This window comes from Lepisosteus oculatus, chromosome 10 (genome assembly GCF_040954835.1).
Source record: "Lepisosteus oculatus isolate fLepOcu1 chromosome 10, fLepOcu1.hap2, whole genome shotgun sequence".
NCBI lineage: Eukaryota > Metazoa > Chordata > Actinopteri > Semionotiformes > Lepisosteidae > Lepisosteus > Lepisosteus oculatus.
Genome location: NC_090705.1, coordinates 15,428,932 through 15,449,240, shown reverse-complemented (window position 1 = coordinate 15,449,240; position 20,309 = coordinate 15,428,932). Strand labels below are relative to the sequence as shown.

Here is a 20,309-nt window from a genome sequence, read left to right as displayed (position 1 = left end):
CTCTCTCAGGATTAAGAATTCAGATCTGTGGTTGCCGTTCCTATTCCCATTCATCTTTGTGCTGTTGGACTCTTCCGTTTTCTTCCAGGTGATACTGGTGTACCTGTAGGGGGTCGCAACAGCTCTGTGGCTCTCTAACTCAGTGTTTCTTTTATGTTTGCAGCCCAGAGAGAAAGGCCGCATGCGCTTTCACAAGCTGCAGAATGTTCAGATTGCACTGGACTTCCTGAAGCACCGGCAGGTGAGACTGGAAACCGCATCTGTCCTGTTTGAATGCCTCTCACAGAGCAAACTCCAGGATGGCATATTTCGGAAGTGTTATTCATATTTTTTTAGCTTAGAATATTCCGTTGTGCCATTCCCTTTTTTGCCACAGTCATGACATTTGGAAAGGAATGCTTGATCAGTCTTCACAGTTCTAAAGAATTTAAAAAGAAACCTTTATTGCGTGATGATGATTTTTGTGCTGGATATTGGTTTACTGATATGTGAAATTACATATATTGTAATATTATGTTTGGTGCCTCATGAAAGGTTATGTGCTTGGCACTTGCAATTTAAGTTATTTTTCTGAAATTGTAACATACTGTAACATTGTACATGCAAAACAAGATTTATAATCATATGTTGACTAGAACAGTTTCTATCCAAACATCTAGGAAGGAGTTTGCATTGCGATAGAATAATTCTTGAATTGTTATGGCTGTTTAGTAGAGTATCGTGTGTGAGTGCAAACTGTTTTTTTTATCTTTTACTGTATGTGGACATGAAATTGAGAGATAATGAAAGGGTCATTTACTCAAGGAGGGCCCTGTGTGATTTTAACAGGTTAAACTGGTGAACATCAGAAACGATGACATTGCAGATGGAAACCCCAAATTGACTCTTGGGCTGATATGGACTATCATTCTACACTTCCAGGTTAGTGCTTACCAACCAGTCTCATCTTCCAATGTTTTTATCAGGCTTAAGATTTTTTTAATTTTTTTCTTCCCACTTTTGAAAATGCAGACGCATTGGTGCATTGGGACATCCAAACAATAACGTCTGTGAGAAAGGTTCAAGTCCTTTTAGAATTTCACAAATGTGAAGTGTGTTTAAAGCTCTTTAAAATCTTTCTCTTATGAACACATTCTCCAATTGAATTGAAACACCGAGGCTTCACTAGCAAGTTTGTACAGTACACAAATAGTCACTACATTCTGCATTGCTGTAACGTACAGCAATAATCTGTGCCTGCAGTGTGGTATAAACCAGTTTCAAGAGACATAGCTTATTGCACAAACTGCTCCTGCTTAGAAACTTGGCAAAACATATAGCTATAATGCTAATGCCAACAGGACCAGCGTATGTGAAAATGGAGTACCTTCGCAAACCAAGGCGGCTGTCAAAATTACCCTCTCTTTTTTTCCCATTGTTGATTCATGCAGTTTTCTCTTTATTCCATATGAACAATTGAAGTGGAGAGCTCAGTCTAACTTATCTTTCATTTTTTCTTCTTATTCAAGCAATAAACATGCGTTTTTGTGAGTTAAATGCTGTTATTATGGGGATCTAATCATGGATTCTATCATTACCCTTGTGAGTCACTGTTTCCCCGAGTTCAGGATTTAACGAGTTAGAGAGGAGGGCGAGGCAGCAGAATGACTCACTAGCAGAGCCAACGCCCAGCTGGGTAGACAGTAGGCCCTATTCACTTAGCATTATCACATTCTGTTGTGTTTTAATAATGTTATACGGCGTCACATTGTGCATGAATGATCTCTTGATAACATCAGACATGTCCAATTTTTATTTTGGTCTTTCCTAGCCTAGCCAGCTTTGATGTATCAAGCACGCAAACTAATCACGGAAGAATACCGCTTATGGATGTGCACACCAGAATATTTTTGTTTGACCAACTGAAGTGAAGTATTAAAGAGGTCAAATAAATCAATAGCAGAGATTCCCTGCAGTGAAAGTTATGTTTTGAAAAGGCATGCGTGCTGCAAGAGAAGAGTTAAAGCAATTAATGCCCTGTGTAATGTAGGGAAGCAAGACAATTTGCTGGTTTTCCATAAAAGGCAAAGTAGCGGGGTGTGGTGTTTGCTGCCATACCGCATGTGAGTCACCATATCCTGCAAGGGGAGGGGTGTGGATTTGGCTTTCATTTCCCTCACCCACTCTGCACATCCAAGAGAGCCGACATGAAGTGAAGCTGAAATCCAAGTATATCCACTGTCGGTGTGGTACACTCCCCTTGGGACAGGCACCCAGACACCCCGTGGGAGAGGGTGTCTCCGTTACACACAAACACTGAATTGAATATGACAGAATTACTCTTCTCGGGCCGCTAGGTTATTTCCCCATCATCCTCCTGCCTCTCCCCTAGAAAAGAATTGTCATTTTTTTTGTTATGTAACATTAGGCTTTAGCCAGTTATGAAAGTTTGTACCCAACGACTAATGGGTTTTGTCCAACTTATTTCTCTTCTTCTTCTCTGGGTCTCTGTAACCTGTCATGGTATGACCTAGCATAGCCCCAAGATCACAAGATGGTAGGATGCATAGATTAGACAGCTCTATCTGCTCCTGTTTGTCATTGTTCAGTGAATAAAGGCCAAGAATACACATGATCTTTTCCTAACAGATACTGTAGGTTGATGTAATGTTGTGGTCGACTTGCTTGGCTGTCCAGAAAACATGTCCTAATGGTCATCTTGAGTTCTTCGATATTTACATCTTTTGCAAAGAAAAATAATTTTACAGTAGCTGATTTAATCAGTGGTTTATAGGGCTTTTAAAACACTTCTGGAAATGTTAGAGAGATCTTAGATTGGACCCCTCACATTTTCCGTTTTTGTTCTGTTTTGCATCTGATAAAGACTGAAATGAAATGTCACACTTGCATCTTTCCGTCAAATCTGTTTCTTTTTGTACAGTCAATTATTTTTTGTAACTAATTTAGATCTTTGCGAAAGGAGCTTATTTTTTCACTTGACGGTTCATAGTGTTCTATATTTTAGGCGCCACTGAATTTCATTTCATTCTGAAAAGCACACAGATAGGACCAAAACTTGACAGCAGTTCTGCAGTTTCCTTTCTGCTTTTCTTCAGATATTGAGGTTAAAATATGTGATTCATTGGCGACTTAGGATCAGGAAATTGTGCAACTGGATGCTATTTTCAGCTGTGTCAGTTTGTCATGCAACTTGGCAATGATGAACGTGTATTGTTTTTACAAAAAAAACAGATGATGCTCTTGGTATGGAGACTGTCGCAGAGTCGGCTTCAATTTTCAAGACTGCCCTCTGTTGGAAACTAGGAAGAAAAAGAACAGTCCAACAATATGACCTCCTGTCTTATTGGCCATATTTGAAAAACATGTAGTGTAACACTATTCTTTTTTCCTAAGAAGAAATCAACACATTAAAGCTGTCGGAGTTACAGAGACCAAAGTAGTAGACATAGAATTAAGGAGACCAGGAAGGCATTTTCACAATATGGATAACGAGCAAAAGTCACCCGTTACTCACCCCAGACTCCCGTTGTTACTCAGATTCCGTTTGTGCTCGTTGTGTCCACAGATTTCTGACATTCAGGTGTGCGGCCAGTCTGAGGACATGACAGCCAAGGAGAAGCTGCTTCTCTGGGCTCAGCGCATGGTCGAGGGCTACCAGGGCCTGCGCTGCGACAACTTCACCAGCAGCTGGAGGGATGGCAGGCTCTTCAACGCTGTCATTCACCGCCACAGGTGAGGCTTTTCGCGCTGCCTGCCAGGCAAAGCTGGGAAGAGCTTACATTTTTTAGTTCTCTCAGGTAACTTTTCTGCATCAAGAAAATTAGCCTTGTGGCTAGGACTTCTTCAGACATGACCAGCAAGTGCCGTTTGAAGGTTCTCGTTTGTGTTTTCAATTGAATCACTGAAGGATGATTGTAAAACCTGCATCTTTACCTACAAATATTCTTAAATACTCCTGTCGTTGATAGCAGTTATAAACCAACGTCAACCATGTAAATGAGAATAACTGCTGAGAAAAAACACCCTCAAGAATCCTTCTATTTCCCTGTGGCTTTAGGCAGTTTAAGGCATAGTTTTCAATTCGTTGCTCTCCTGATAAGGGTAAGAATGTGAAATATCTGTCTAACTACAGCATGGCAGACATGCCTTGGCATGCAATCAATAAATTAAAAGAAAAAAGTATAAATGTTATGCTGATTTGTACAGAAAAAAATAATATAAAGGCAGTCTTTTATCTTCAACGTTCAAGTCAGTTTTAAAACATTTACATAGCCGATTTGCAATTTTCTATGTATGGGAATATTTGTGATCCAATGGCCGTGGTTGAAATAAAGAATTTTCAGCACTTTCTTTTTGAAAAATACAAAAACAGAAGTTAACGGGTGTAATTTCACAGAACAGTGGGTTCCAGCCCTGGTCCTGTAGGTTTTTTCTCCCAGGTAAGTTTTTTATTGTAGGCTAATTGACTCCAGTTTTATGTGTGGGGCAGAAGTTTGAAAGTTCAGATCTTAGAAGGTACTGTACAAAAGCATTTGGAATTGGTATCTCCCTGTGCCAATTTCTGAGTTTCGGTACCCCTCTCATTCAGGTGTGTTGTCTGAAATTTGATCAATTGGACCTCTGCTATAGTAATTGTTGGTGTATTTGTACATTGTCAGATTCATTGTACCACCTTCAGTGACAGTGTCAGTGACCCATTTACTGTAGCCACTTTATATCCACTTGTATGTGCACTTTAAGGAGATTGCCAAGGTGCTGATTTTGCACCTTCCACCATCAGATACCTTAAGCATCATTGAACCTAGCATGCCATGCATTAGTAACAGTTTTTTGGGTGAAAAAATCATATTTTCACGCAGACGGGAATTCTCTTCTTGACCAGGCTTGTTGTTGGCTCACAGGCAGAGGCTTCTTTCATGAAAGAGGCCCCTTTTAATAAATTTTAGAACATGTCAGTGCTCAAGGGTTTGAATACTTCACAGGGGAGTTGTCAGAGATGGCACTGAATTATTGGGGGGCAAATGGAAACGTAACCTAAAATTATTCTGCTGATTTATCCCTTCTGCTCAAATGGGTTTATAATGTATTCATAACCCCCCAAACTAAATTGAATCAATCAATTGTTACATTTGTAGAAAATGCAAACAAACCAGCTGTTCGTTGGCTTCAACAAAGTTCTCCAGTGAATCAAATCAAATTGCTGTAAGAAATTCCAAAACACCTCAGTTCTAGGTACAGTAGATGAACGTCATTATTAGCCTGTTAGGAAAAAGAAAAAAACAGAAGGAATTCTATAGACATGTATTTGTGCTGAAGTGCAACACGTCTTTTCCTAATTCATTTTCACTAACGAAGTAAATAATCAAGTCGATGATAAGCTGGAAAGCACAAATGCTGACTTTAATCCTATACTGCATGTGCATGGAGTAACTCCCCAGCATCTTAATCGGACAAACTCCCAAACTGCATTTTCTGGAAATGAACAGTATGAGATCTTTTACAAGTAAAGAGCGACCAAAGATATAATATGATACCAGTTAAAAACAAAATCTAAAAGGCATGGTCAGTTATTATTGTCAAATTTTCAGCATCTCTTGCAGTGATGTTGTAGGCCTGACTTTTTTTGTGAGCTTGAACGGGTGGGGCATTCAGAAAGGGTACGTTCAGAAAGCCGAAATCCATGGGGCAGTTAAAGCTACAAAACGGTAGAGAAGAGGCACAGGCTTTGCTCCGCTTTGGAAGAGTTACATTAGTGGAGCTGAACAGGGAGAGACGCACAAAGAACGAAACATGAGCGCACGGCAGTGTGGTGGGAGAGTCTCTCGCTGAGGTGTGGCAAGCCTAAGAGAAGCATTATGAAAAGAAAAAAAAATTCCCCCGGAGGGCACAGAAAAAAAAAATCAGTGTTTGAAACTTTAGCATGTACCTGCGGAGAGAAGGTCCGCCCAGCTGCCACAGAGGATTCAAAGAGCTTGGGGTACTCTGCCAGGAACACCCACAGACCACTGAGCTGGGAGTCTGAATAAAGAGACTGTTCCAGAGGAGAGGCAGCTACAGCTACAGCTGCCTCTTCTGCACAGAGAGCTTTAGCTTCTCCGGTAGAGCCTATTCACAGAGAGCGCATCGAGTTTTAAGGTTTCTGTTCTCAATGTTAGTGTCACGTGCACATAGAAGCTCCTTTTGGGAAGGAGAGTTTTCTTACTTTCTTGAAGTTTTTTTGTAGTGGCCGAAAATCAACAATTACTTTGACGTCTCCTTTGTTACTATTCCGAATCACAGTGAGAGGACCTTTAATACCTTTATGGACCAGGTGCATTTGAAAGGTGGATTGTTTTCTGGAAGAGCAGGAATATTGTGCCCAAACACCATGTGGCGTGGTGTTTGATCCTGTCTGGTACCCTTCAGGAACTGTTGGTTACAGAACATGTGGCAAAGAGCAATGTTGTGACTGTGGATACTGCCTGGAAGAAGAGCTCTGAAAAACCTTGTAGTGGAGGAACAATGTGAAGGCAGTGAGCTCCTGCTGCATCTGTTTTTACTGAAGTGCACCTCCTTTGAATCCCTGGCAGCTGTCACCTGTTTCCTCATCACCCATATATAATTATATGGTTTTCTATGACAGTTGTGCTGGATTTTTGACCACACACACCGATTTCTTGTTGGAGTCCTGGAGAAGGAGAAAACTGAATTACACAGCAGGAATAAGAAATATGTGGAGCAAAGCTGGAATGACAGACACAAAGATGTCGGGCTAATTTAATTAGAGGGGACTGGAAGGAAGTGTGATACACCTGCTTGTGAAGTTGTTTACTGGTCTTCCTGTTTGAGAGGGGGGGGTGTGCTCTTCTCTGCCACCATGCTGAGCTTGAAGAGAAAGCCCAAAGTGAAAAAACGGAGGACCGGCTCAGTGGGCAGTGTGCCGGGCTCGCTGAGTGACCTGGAAGACAGGGTGGTGATGTTCTGTGAGGACATCCCCTCCGAGAGCTCCTGCGATTCCGGCCGGGGGTCCCAGAGCCCCGGTGCCCGCTCCAGCGGGGACTCCCAAAGCACGGAGCACAGCTGGAGCTGCGCTGGCTCGGGTCGGGAGCAAGGATGGGGCTCTCAGAGCAGGGAGCAGCAGCTGTCCTTCCGTGAGCTGCAGTACGTGGAGCAGGACTGCCCGAGGAGCCCCGGAGAGTACTACACCGTGTCCTCCACCCTGCGTGTCAAAGAGCTGTACGCACTTGCTCTTCATTGTCCTTGCCCTGTCGCTACACTGAAGGGAGAGTTGGCTGCAGCGTTTTTCATTATTATTTTTCATTAGAAATAATACCAAAGCATGGTGGTCCTACAGTGTAGACGTAGAAAATTTGCAAAATAAGTTTAGGATTGTAGCACGTGTTTGGAAGTATTTGGAACTGTAAAGAAGAGAAACATGAGCGGGGCTTATGTAAACCTTTCTATTGTGTGAGGTTTCGGACTTGATCCTCTAGGGCGGCAAAAAGTAAATTAATATTTCTGATTATTTGAGCGCATTTTTAGTTACATCTTATAAAATCACTGCTTTTGCGGACTTATCAGGTGACATAATATATTGTTTGCATAGAAATCGCTTAAGGGATTTGAGTTGCAGTCAGAAATGATTTTAGCAAAACCTTTTTCTTTATTGTGGGTGAAGATTTTGGCTTTGAACCAGCATACATACTGTACAAAATGCATTCCCTCCCTTCTGTTTAGTCTCATATATCTCTGTTATATTCATTGCTCTTACTGTCAATATTTGCAAATAGAACGCTATTTTCTGCTGCCAGTTCCCTAGTAGTGTGGAATGTAACCTGTTTTCGCCAGCTTTTCTGAAGAGCAGCTAGATGTGTTAATCATCCACCCATACCTCTAGGCTGTAAAGAGCAGATGTTCAGAGACTACATTATAGATTATAGACAGGTGATCTGTTATTTTTAGAAAGGTAAATGAGCCCTACACATACAACACAGTCCATATTAGCAAGAAAATAATTAGTTGGCAATCCTCGCAGCCTACCTTGTGTCATCGTTAGTCAGAGATGTCACCTTTTGTTTCCCTTTATAATAGCTCCTAACCAATATTCTCTGTGTTATGGATACTTTTTTGGCGGCTGGCTGTGATACACATCCCCACCTATGTAACAAACTTTAAACAAACTAAACCATGTAAGATATGTTTTACAAATTTGCTTTCTTGGAGCGAAATGCAATTCCCACATTAATCTATTAATAGCCTCTTACCCTGGTAAAGTAAAAACCTAAAAAAAGTAAAGTCCTTAGTTTCAGTAAGTAAATTTATTTATCTAGTCATTAGTTATATGAAATAGGTGCCCCACTGTTTTTGTGGGTTGAAATATATTTGGCAACTATTTGTAAAAGAAAGTTCAGACTTACAAGACCAAAAGCTTCATCGCTTTCCTGTATGGATTTTTTCAGAATGTGGGGCACTTCTTTCTGGATGACTATCATATTACAGTTTTTTTTTATCTGCAGGAAGCAAAAATGCCACACTAACACATTTAAGATAAGTCCGTTGTTCAGATTTTAGATACATCAAGCTTTGTTTGTATTACACTATGTCTTTTTGATTGAGAATAACATAATACTCAATTCCACTCATTTTGAAATACTGTACTTTTTCCTTTATACCCTTTAAAGGACGTTTTTCAGACCTTTTCCGATAACACAGAAATTTAATAACCATGCATCTAAGCATTATGTCCTTGCATAACTTTTCTCTTCTGCATAAAAGGCACTTTTTCTCTAATCAAACTCAACATACTTTGCCTACACAGTACATTAAATAATTAATCTGGATCAGTAATCCCCCCAAAAGAAATGATGCAGTATATATTGCAATGTGACTGCGCTGTGGAAAAATCCTAATTTTTCATCTGAACAGAGGTATCGTCTCAGTAGCCCTGATTCTCTGCCCTGCTCGTTCTGTACAGACCGATGCTGATCGACATGAACAAAGTCTACAGACAGACCAACACAGAGAACCTGGAGCAAGCTTTTACTGTGGCTGAGAAGGACCTAGGTGTCACAAGGCTACTTGACCCTGAAGGTAAGGTAAACCAGGACTAAAGCCGACTTTTAACAATAGCACATTATTTCAGATGAGATGCTAAATTCAGGTTCTTTTTTGGATTAAAAATGGCTGTTCTACCAGTGGTTTATTTTGTTATACATTCTGGAGCACACTCAGTTTTTAATTCATTAAAAATATGTTTTAATTGATTAAAATGGGTTGTGCATCAGTAGAGACAAAGTTTCTTTTAAAATAATTAGAAATCAAAGTGAAAAAGTAAACTAATGACAGAGTTGGAAACAAAGGAGTACATGGAGAATTAAATTATTGTTATTGGGGTTAAGGTGGTGATGGTCCCTATCTTCACAATATGTTTGTGGGGATGCAGTGTGGACCAGTGGTACAGGTCTATATAATCATAATCAATTTTAATAATAAAAATGGAAGTTTTGCAGGTAAAATCCACCCTCCTCAAGGATCTGAGTAACGTCTCTCTCTGTTTCTCTGTCTAGTTTCCAATCACATTACTTATTAGTCCCATGAAAAGCATTAGCCTTAAGAGAGAATACATCAAAGGAGTGTTTCAAATAGAATAGCTCAGTGCTGTTAAAGGATTGCTATAGACTTCAGAGTAGCTTGGACATGTTTTTGCTGGTATGGGCCTGGTCCACCCTCTGTGATTGAAGCTCATGTTAATGTTGATTCATGTGGGCAGAATCCTTATGTCTGAGCTCTTGAATTGATTTAATTTTGATGTACAAAGCCTTTATCAGTGCAAGGGTGTGCCTTTGCAGGCAGTAAGTGATCATTTTCATGACTATAATTGCCTGATGTTCCTTTGTCCACCTCTGAACTCGTCACCACTGAACCACTGGGGATGCATCAGAAAGTCACCCTAAACTGTTAGTTTTTATCTAAGGGATAAAAGACACTTTCACCTGGCAATGGAAGAAAGCATTTGTCAGAATTCAGGCTGTGAATTCAACATGTACCAGACAAACAATAAATAACATTTGTCCATAATGTTGTTTATTACACAGTGTTTATTGAATCATCGATGTCCCATGACTGTTAGTAGGGTTATATGTTTTTTTTCCACATTTATCTGAAGTCTTGTGTGTATCTTTGTAGTTGCAGTCATGAATCTAACCAAGTACATAGGTGGTGAAATATTAATATAATTTAAATAGTGAATGAAAAATAAAATAAAAAGTCATTTTGGGGGGAAAATTAAGCCAGGTTAATTTCTATGTAGTTGAGAACAGCAAAAAAGTAAACTATAAATAGAGGCTCCACTTTTTTTTTTATAAAACCATCTCATTTATCTTTCCTAATGAAACAAGAGAATGACTGGGCGTGTCTATCAGACATGCATTTTGGGGGCATTTTGGAAAAACAATTAGAGAGATTTCATTGGGTGTGTCATAATGAATCTAGGGATGCATTAATTTCTACGTCTCTGTGTCTTTGTGTTAGACGTGGACGTTCCTCATCCTGATGAGAAGTCTATCATCACCTATGTCTCCTCCCTGTATGACGCCATGCCTCGCGTCCCGGACGTCCAGGATGGGGTGAAGGCTAATGTGAGTATGGGGGCGAGTATGTCATTGCTTGTGGGGGACACATCCTTTTGTCTACCACACACTCAACTCATACATTGGGAATGTACTGTAGTTAGACATGTGACATTTCACCCTTTGCTTAGTGTTAGCATTTTCTTTACCATCAACATAATTCACCACTTTTTTAACCATAACAAAGATTGTAATTAGTTTTTAACACCCATGAATCCCCAGCAAGTGGATTTCTTACCACCTTGCCTATTAAAAATGCAGAGCTCTGTAAAAAAAAAAAATTCTGCAGCTCTGTAGATGCCGGTGTCTCTGGTCCTCGTAGGCATAGGTTCCCAGCTTGAATACAAATCCTGGAAAATTTCCAAGAAACAATCAAAAGATTCATTGCCGTTTCACAAGTATGACTAAACCCTAGTGGAAAATGAGCTGACGTTTTGCTACTGCTTTCTTCTTAGAATGAGTAGGCACATTATCTAGAAAATTGGACTCAAGTGGACAAGATCAGCTGAATCTGTTGCCACACTGTGTCCCATTCTGCAGACAAAAGGGTCAGCACTTTTCTCAAAAAGTAGAAATGTGAAGTTAGGCTAAAGATGAAAGGGACAATTTAAAAAGCACCTATACACATTATTTATTCATCAGTGAAGCATCATACATTCGAGAATTTCCACTCGTGCGTGTAGTTCTGAAGTTTGTGCTAAAACAGGTGATTACTGGAAAGGGCATGTGTTCTTGTGTTACAATTTTTTAACTCTTTATTTAACGGTTTACAGATGGAATTAAAGTAATTTTCTGCTTTCATCTTCCCTTACAGTTATATGTTTTTTTTCTAATTAGCCATTTACATTATGCACACGTAGATGGGAGGTTATATGGAAATATAATTATTTAGTAAAAACCCAAAAAATAAAAAGTCCACAGAAAAACAAAGATGTGTCTTCTTTCATAGAATATCAGGTCTCAGTGAGGTCATAAATTTAATCCATGCTTGCCAGTATTTGCTAAGCCTCTTCACCTGTAATTCAACATAAAAGGTTATATTTTCCTTCATATAAGTGGAAAAGGGTTCTGTAGTAAATTTATTTTCTTGTGATTGTTTTCTTAGTGATAGCTAAAAGAATTCCTTTCATACACCTGTCTCTTCCTTCCATATAATCAAAAGTAAAATTACCCAAATACATACCAGAGAATTCAGATGGTATATCTAGGTTTACTAAATTATTAAGGGCAAAATGTGTGGATTTCCAGTATTGTATTTCCGGGCTTGATCAGAGTATGTGTAAATCAGTGGCTACTTGCTCTCCACATAATCTCCTACATTTTAAACTGCTTCCTTTTTGTTTTGCTTGAATTTTAGGACAGTTAAAAAAAATACGTCAGGTTTTTCCAATAGACGTTTTTCCAAATTTTGTTCATACTGTATTTGTCTGTAAGAACTTTCAGCTGCATATTTGATGAAATGGTTATTGTGAAGCCAAATTAATATGGAACTGTGAAACAATATTAATATACTGTTAAAGTCTGAGAGACATGTTTGTTTGTTATGTCAGTTGTCTTTTGTTTCACTCTGAGTCTTTTCATCATATCTTATTGTTTAGGTTCACAATTCCACTATTGTGTCTCTTTAACCTTGTTTGCAAGGTAATGTGTTCTAATGATAGGGATTTGAGCTGTCATTATGATGCTGTTATGAATGATGAGATAAATTTTTCACAGTTCCCACTCCTGCTTTATATCTGTCGTCACATGATTTGGAAGAAGCTGATGCAGGTCTGCTTTTGCTCCCACAAGAACCATGAATAGGAAGGTTCTTCTGCATCTAATGTGTGCAGTACCAGACCGCATAGCATCACAAGTACATGGTTTGGCGTCAAAATTGCATCAGTTCCTTCACTTCTAATGCCAGATCAGTTTTATACTTTTCAATGTGGCAGTAAAATATAACTTCTGTTCTGCAGAAGCTGTGAAAATAATAAATGAGAGCATTATCCTAAAGGAGCAAAAGGACATTATGGAGAGCTACCACCTCTTTAAGTGAATAAACCAATGAAAGTCTTGTGAATTGAAACAAGGTTGCATTTCTTCATCTGTGCCCAAATCCGTGAAACTGTGATCTTGAATTGATTATGGCTGGTATGTAAGTAAGCAAGTTAGCGAATGAAGGAAGGCAGGCTCTCACTGCTGGTAAAAGCCCTGACCGAGCCATGCCTACTGTGCTCTACAGGAGCTGGAGCTGCGCTGGCAGGAGTACTATGAGCTGGTCACCCTGCTGCTGCAGTGGATCCGCCACCACGTCATCATCTTCGAGGAAAGAAAGTTCCCCACCAGCTACGAGGAGATTGAGGTGAGTCTGCTTCTGCCCGGGGTCTGGGGTGCAGAGACCGAGGTCTCTGTGAGTGAGCTCTGTTGGCACTATAACACATCAGGCCAGTGCACTTTGTTTGTGAATGTGCCTGTATGTCGTTGTTTACTTGTGGTAGGTTACTTTGAAGCAGTTAGTAGAGAGCCACGTTAAACATTGACTTGTGTTTCAGATTTAATTACTGGTTGTGAAGGGACACCTGGAAGTTATGAGGAAAATTGGACTCAAGTGATCTTGAGGGGTTTTGCACAAATGGTGGTCCCTCAAGGTGTCATGTTGTTGAAGCAGATTCCCTGGGAATTCCCCTTGGTGAGACCCATAAAGTAACAAGATACCAGCACAATGGGCTGACTGGCTGCCTCTCTCATTTGTGACCTTTTTTTATGATCTCATGCAATTGTGCCATCAGCGAAAAGTCTACAGCCACAAACCTTTCTTTTAGCAGCATTCTCCAAAAGTGCTTGGAGGTGAAAGTACAATAAGAAAAGAGAAAAATATTGTCCTGTAGAAAAGACAAAAACTTCATTTGTACTTGGATCTTAGTTTTTTTGCTTTGGATGCACCATGTAAGGTACATGGATTTCAATTTCAGACACTGTTCAGCTTAACCAAAAGAATATACTAGAACTATTTTGTCATCTTTTTTTTACTGTATAGGTTCTCTAATTACTTGCTGTTTTATACTCCAGAACAAAGCTGGAAGCCTGTGCTGTTAAATTAAAGATCAAAAAGAATGGATTTTCTTTGTTTTCTAGGGGAAATGTAGTTGGTTTTAATAGCAGGGCGTTGTTTGGGCTGAAGTTGACTGGGTGGGGCTCTCCTGTAATACGTGTCTTAACTGGAGGAGTGATCTGATAAATGCTCCCAGGCACACATTTATTTTTATTACCTCAGTACTTGGTCCACTCCCTGGCAGCACTGCCACTCCCATAATAATCCAGAGATAAATATTAAATAAAGCATTTTTAAACACCACTTTCAGCCCATTTAAAACAAAATTATTACAATAATCACAGAAGAGTGAGGTGAACAGTTCACACGCTCATTTAAATTTTATCAAATGATCTCCTGTAGGTACTGTTTTAAAGGAGGCAGGCTCTTAAATGTGCCTCTATGTAGCCTGGAGTATAATTATTTTAAGAATAGACCTTCTATCAAAAAAACAAACCACATTCACCTGGGTGGAAATTCTTGTTTTAAATTATAAAACATTAAAAACCTTTTAAAGTATTATTAACCTTAACCAGCATTCTTAGTCAGACCATCCATTACAATGTTATTTGCAGATGGTTTCATGCTTCCCTTACATTTAAACTGTTTTGAGCAAACAGCACATTGAGTTTTAACTTGATTTTTAATTTGAGTTTTACTTTTCTTCAAAAGAATCAAACATCTGACTCCATGTGACTAAGTGCTCTTGTTGGGTATTGTTGTAGATTACTAATAGAAGATTTGGGATTACAACTTTGTGCTGTTTGATTACTGATGTATAACCAAGTATAAGGCTAAACGATAACCAGATTATGTATTACAAGCCAGTTTGCCAGTTTCTTTCTTCAAGATGTCCAAAAAACAATTAAATTGTATGCCTTGATTAGTTTTAGAGTCAGTTTGATGTGTTTGTTGTTCAGGAATGAGCAGGAAACACTTGAGTGACTTTGACAGTTGTACAAGTACTAAGTTACCTCATTAGTGAGAGTGCCTAGTGGACTAGGGAAATGAGATAAGAAGCTGGGTGAAAATCAAGAAAAAGAACCCAAGAAAGAAACAGTTGAGTCCCTAAAACATTGTATGGGAGGCTGGACTCAGCTACAGTACCTCAGATGAACTCGCCAGCAGTAGAGAGAGGTCTTCTTTAGTGATGAATCAGAGTTTTGTGTCGACCAGCCCAATTGGTATCAGGTTCAAGTTCAAGTTCAAGTTTATTGTCATTACACTCATATACATGGTATATGTTGTAACGAAATGCTATTTATCTAGCTCTCGGACATAAGTAGTACAAAGAGAAAACAACAACATCAACAACAACAATACAATTGTGTAGCAAAAGAAAGACAGAGACAACAGGCAGTGTGCAAAAAACAACAACAGACGATGTGCAGAAAAAAACAACAACAGGCAGTGTGCAAAAAACAACAACAACAGACGATGTGCAAAAAAAACAACAACAGGCAATGTGCAAAGCAACAAAAAGGTAACAGGTTATGTGCAAAAATATGCATCAACAGAATAAAATAAAGGGATAGAAATTATGGGGAGTGAGCTTTTGGGGAGTATCGGCAAGAGTGGTACAGAGGTGCAGAACACTAGTGATTGGTGGCATCCAGGCTCACAGAGTTTTTATTTATCAAGTGCGGGGATGTTGCCTGCTGCCCTTACTGAGGTCACAGCATTCCAGCAGGATGGCCATTCATGTGCCATACATGTTTAACTCACCATTTTGAGCTCATTGAACATTTGTTGCATGAGCACATGTGTGTGGCATTTTGGGCCAGTGAACAGGTTGGATCAGAATCCCTCAAAACAGTATCTGCAACCCAGTGTAAAGCAGGTGTTGCAGACTTACAGCACATGTCTAACAGAGGCTACACATGCTGCTGCCCTTTCACTGCAGACACCTCGTTGATCATTGCAGTTGATAAATGTTAATGCATGATGAATTTACCTAGTTCATGTCTGTTCAATAAAATGATACCTGCTGCAAAACATTTCTCGATGTGAAATTGTTGCAGTTGTCATGCTCAGTATACAGTACATGTACAGTATCTTACTCTGTCTGATCTGATTTGGCCAATGTGGTTCTTAAATACCTTTAATTAAAAAATAGTTTAATTTAATGACTTCATTTTCTTCTTTGCCAACAGTGGGATACGCTAACCATTAATTTTTAGTTTCATTTCGGGATTTGTGACATTAACGTGTTCCAGTAGTGTCACTCAGGATACACCCATGTAGTCTTGCTTTTCATTAATAGTAAAGTGGTCAGCCAAACAATTTTTATCTGATTGTACTCAGCAGGCTAGCTCTTAAAGATGGTGGAAATAACGCGCCGATTCAATTTTGTCTCTTAAGGTTTTGTGGCGACAGTTCTTGAAGTTTAAAGAAACTGAACTCCCTGCTAAAGAAGCCGACAAGAATCGTTCTAAGCTCATCTATAAGTCCTTTGAGGTGAGTTCCATCATGGTCAGCTTGCTGTGTCAAACTTTTTATTGTTTTATTTGACTGTATGGACAGAAAATCCCATGGCCTTATTTTTACCCCTGGACAAACTTCCATAAATATTGCATTGCCAGTGATGACAGAAGAAATTCAACATTTGTATACTTCATACTTCAGAAATACAACATTTGTACGCTTTGGTGAATGTTTAAAGCAAAAATAACAGAACGGACTGTGAATTCTAGTTGTGTTTTTGGCTCTTGCATGGAGATGGTAACTGATGCTCCTATGTGTCCTCTCAACAGGGTGCTGTGCAGGCTGGCCAAGTCAAGGTTCCACCAGGTTTCCACCCCCTTGATGTGGAGAAGGAGTGGGGACGCCTTCACGTGGCTATTCTGGAGAGGGAGAGACTCCTCCGGGCAGAGTTTGACAGGTGGGTGGGGCGTGAACTGACAGCAGTTTTCAGGGCTTTGAAAATGAAAGGAATGGAAAACGCCTTTTCTGTTGTGGTCATTCTTTAAAACGATTGAGCCGAATGGATTGTAGAAATGGCGAACCAGCAACTGTCCTTGTTTTAAATTATAATGGGTCTTGAGGTAATGGTCACATTGAAGGACCCTGATTTACACCTAGGATACCTGAAAGGAAACACAACTTCTGCAGATCTGCCAGTCTGCCCTGAAAATCTAAAAAATTCATAAGGATGATTTTTTTCCAGACAAATGATGTGTTTATTTAGTCATATGCATGATAGGGCGTGCTGCTTTGGTTTAAAAGAGATCCCTTTTTATTTGAGAGCCTGGTAAGCTCTATTAGCAACTGAAATGTTTGGTCTGTGGTGTTGCTGGAGGGTGTTTTATTCCTCAGAAACAATACAGTAGTTGTCTACCAAGATATACAGACATTGACGGTGGTTTTAATACCCTGAAGGGAAAGTGTGCTACAATCACATGCCTTTCTGAAGCCAGTACAAATTGTGTCTTTAATGCTTAGAGAGCCCACTGCAGGAATCTGAAGGAAGCAGCAGAATAAAATCCCAAAACATTGTTATTTTAAGGAGATCCCTATGCAAAATCAGAACCTAGCAAGGCAAACATCGGTGTCACATACAAGTTACCATAATAGTGCATCTTGATTTATTTTTATTTATTAAGCTATGATTCTCTTTGCTAATAACTCATCTTCTTACATTCACATGCACACCAGCTAGCTCATAGCTGATTGGCAGAATATGCAATGGTCCTGTTATTAGTTTTGCACCAAAACAAATGCCATCCACTTTGGATCAATGTATTGCATGTGTTGACATCACATATTTCCAGTTCAAATCCCCTATTTTGGATCTCAGGTTTTTTTTTGTCATTATCATTGGAGAATGTGATTGATGCGGTGGTATTGGTTGACTAGAAAGCTAGTAGCCACCAAATGAACAAGGTGAGCTTTTATTACCTTTCTGATATCGTTCTTATGGTACAATTAAATGAAGTTAAAGCTTACACCTTACTGCTCCCTGACGTGTTAATGGCCTTTGATCAGGGGATTACACCAGTTATAGATCTTTGTCCACATTTCTGTTTTCTGCTGTTGGGGTTTCCAGTATGTGAATTTTGTGCAAATCATTCATTCAATAATTCAGGGATAATTTAGTTATTGAGGTCAGAAATTTAAAAGATAGTAAATGAAACAAGTACAAGTTATAAATGCTGAATTGCCTGCTAATAAGTTTCACAGAGACCCACGTTTGAGGATCCAGAATAGAAACGAGCATGAGTAAATGCAGCAAATGAAAGTTGGGATTACTGCAGCTGATGGTGTTTTAACCATTCTTCATTCTTAGGATTAATAATATTGTAAGTAGTTCTGCGAAGATCATTTAAGTCTGGCTGATCTATTTGCACTTGGAAAAGCTCCAGAACCAACTGCACAATTTAGGTCATTGCAACAGAAATATATTTTTGTCTCAGCTGATTATTTAAGCATGTGTTTGGGTTTTCCATCTCACAAGAATCACTTCATTTTACAAGGGAGGGGACTTTATCACAAGATAGTCGTGTTGTTGGCTCTCGGTGAGCTCTGTAGGAACCAGTATCTCTACAAAGCTCTGTGGAAGGGAGCCCAGCCACTCGTCCTCAATGCCACTGTTTAACCTGGTCCACAGCCTTTTAGCAGAACTGGTCTGCAGGGGATTTTGAAGAGATTTTCCTTTTAGCTTGGGGCTTGTGAGAGGATTTGAGTTTGTAACACTTTTCCCATCATGGACTTTGTTACGTTCAGCCTGAGTTTACAGTACTTGCTTTCTTCACAGAGGCAGTGAGTTTTTCCTTTTAGTTTGTGTCTGTTTTAACTAACAATTTTATAAGAAGGAGGACTGAATAAAATGCTAGCTTTGTCGGCTTAATGACATTTGTTGGTAGCATGGCGTACTGAATTATAGAGCTTTCGCCATGTTGTCTGAGGATTTCAGTCCTGCACATCAAGGCATAAAGAGGATTTTTTTTTAATAAACCTAAAACTAGAAATGAAAAAAAGTGAATTGCAAATAAGTGCATTCCATTAGCAAAGATTTAGCAAACAGGCTAGATAGATTTATAAATGCATGTAGAAAATACTTCTCTGAAAAACAGTTAGTTTAAATTTAGTTGTTTTACATTGTCTTTTACCACCTATTTTCTTTCAAGTGTTTCATACTAAATGGTTAAAATACATGCACAATGTGACTAAACTTTATTTTAAATCTGTTTGTGTGGAATAAAACTCCAATTTTGTGCACAGTATTTACAGTGCACATACACAGCACCTGAGTTCTGCTGTCATCATGCTGTCACATACAGTATAAGCTAGCTGCTGTAGGATAGATTGATGTCATGCTTCCCTATACAGTATATGTGATACAATCCTTATACTGTACCTGACACCAGATTCATTTAATTTTAAAGGAATTTTAAGGCAGTGATCTTAAAGAGATTTGAAATCTGTAATTTAGGTTATATTATATGTTATTATATGTTATATGTAATATACTGTATATATGTTTAACTCTGGCTCCAGGTTAGAGAGATTGCAGAGAATCGTCAGCAAGATCCAGATGGAGTCTGGGGTTTGTGAGGAGCAGCTGAACCAGGTGGAGGCTCTCCTGCAGGCGGTAAGGGGCTGTGGCACTAGGCTGGATGTTTCAGTATTTTATTTTCAGGTCAAAATGTAGTATGATAAATGCACTTCAGCCTTCCTCCACTGGTTAGAATAGAAAACTTGCAAAAGTGTTTAACGGAGAATTTAGCTTGCTACATGGGCTAACTCACATGCTATTCCAGGGGTACCACTGTTCTTACCAATAGTTTAAATTTAAAGTAGAATTTATTTCAGTGCAATCAAATTCTTATTTTTACATAACTTGCGTTGTAAAATGATGTACAGTTTTGTTAAGTAAAATGTTCTCTTATGAGTCAGAAGTTCATATTATAGTCCTCTTGTGGCTTGATCAAAGCTGAACCTCAAATTTAACAGATTGTTTGAGATAACTCAAAACAAATGCTTATACGGTATGTAAGCTGAAATCTGCAGATTTTGAAGAACTGACAACATTTTTAAGAAACATAAGCAATGTATTTGTTTGATTCAGGCAATAAATTTAGTTCAGTAATTGTAATGTCAGGAGGAATGATGCAAAGAAAGCATAGAAAACTTACGCATTAAGTCTACTGCTCTCCTGACCTTTATTCCAATGATGTTCCCAAGCTATATTTCTGCACGAGATGTCAGTGATGAATTTCAGATATGTACCGACGAAATGCAACTCACTGCCGTCTGCTCTTTCTCTAGGACATCCGTTTCCTGAACATGGGGAAGCCTGCCCAGAACACAGCCGAAATTGAGAAGGACTTGGACAAGGCTGACGGGATGATCCGGCTGCTGTTCAATGATGTCCAGGTGCTGAAGGACGGCCGTCACCTGCAGGCGGAGCAGATGTACCGAAGGTGAGAACCCCCTGCCTGGGCAGAGTCTCCTGCAGGCCAGAATGCAGCATCACAACAGTCTGTAGTGACAAGAGGAGGAATGAACACATAGAGATAGAGATAAACTGCTTTGAAAGTGGTGTCTGGAGACAAAATATGACTTTGTTGTTCAAGACACTGAGGTATTTCAGGCGGTATATTAGTATTTTATATATTATTGTATATTAT

At 39.3% G+C, this 20,309-nt stretch overlaps 1 protein-coding gene across 1 annotated transcript in view; it reads left to right on the top strand.

The window, feature by feature from the left end:
- pleca (plectin a) overlaps nucleotides 1-20,309 on the top strand; it is a 296,093-nt gene that overhangs the window by 181,591 nt on the left and 94,193 nt on the right. The window contains exons 5-14 of the mRNA XM_069195270.1: nucleotides 164-241; nucleotides 829-921; nucleotides 3,566-3,732; nucleotides 8,954-9,069; nucleotides 10,510-10,616; nucleotides 12,832-12,951; nucleotides 16,042-16,137; nucleotides 16,434-16,561; nucleotides 19,177-19,270; nucleotides 19,948-20,102. Coding sequence (XP_069051371.1) covers nucleotides 164-241; nucleotides 829-921; nucleotides 3,566-3,732; nucleotides 8,954-9,069; nucleotides 10,510-10,616; nucleotides 12,832-12,951; nucleotides 16,042-16,137; nucleotides 16,434-16,561; nucleotides 19,177-19,270; nucleotides 19,948-20,102 — 1,154 coding nt within the window. The remainder of the gene's footprint in view (nucleotides 1-163; nucleotides 242-828; nucleotides 922-3,565; nucleotides 3,733-8,953; nucleotides 9,070-10,509; nucleotides 10,617-12,831; nucleotides 12,952-16,041; nucleotides 16,138-16,433; nucleotides 16,562-19,176; nucleotides 19,271-19,947; nucleotides 20,103-20,309) is intronic.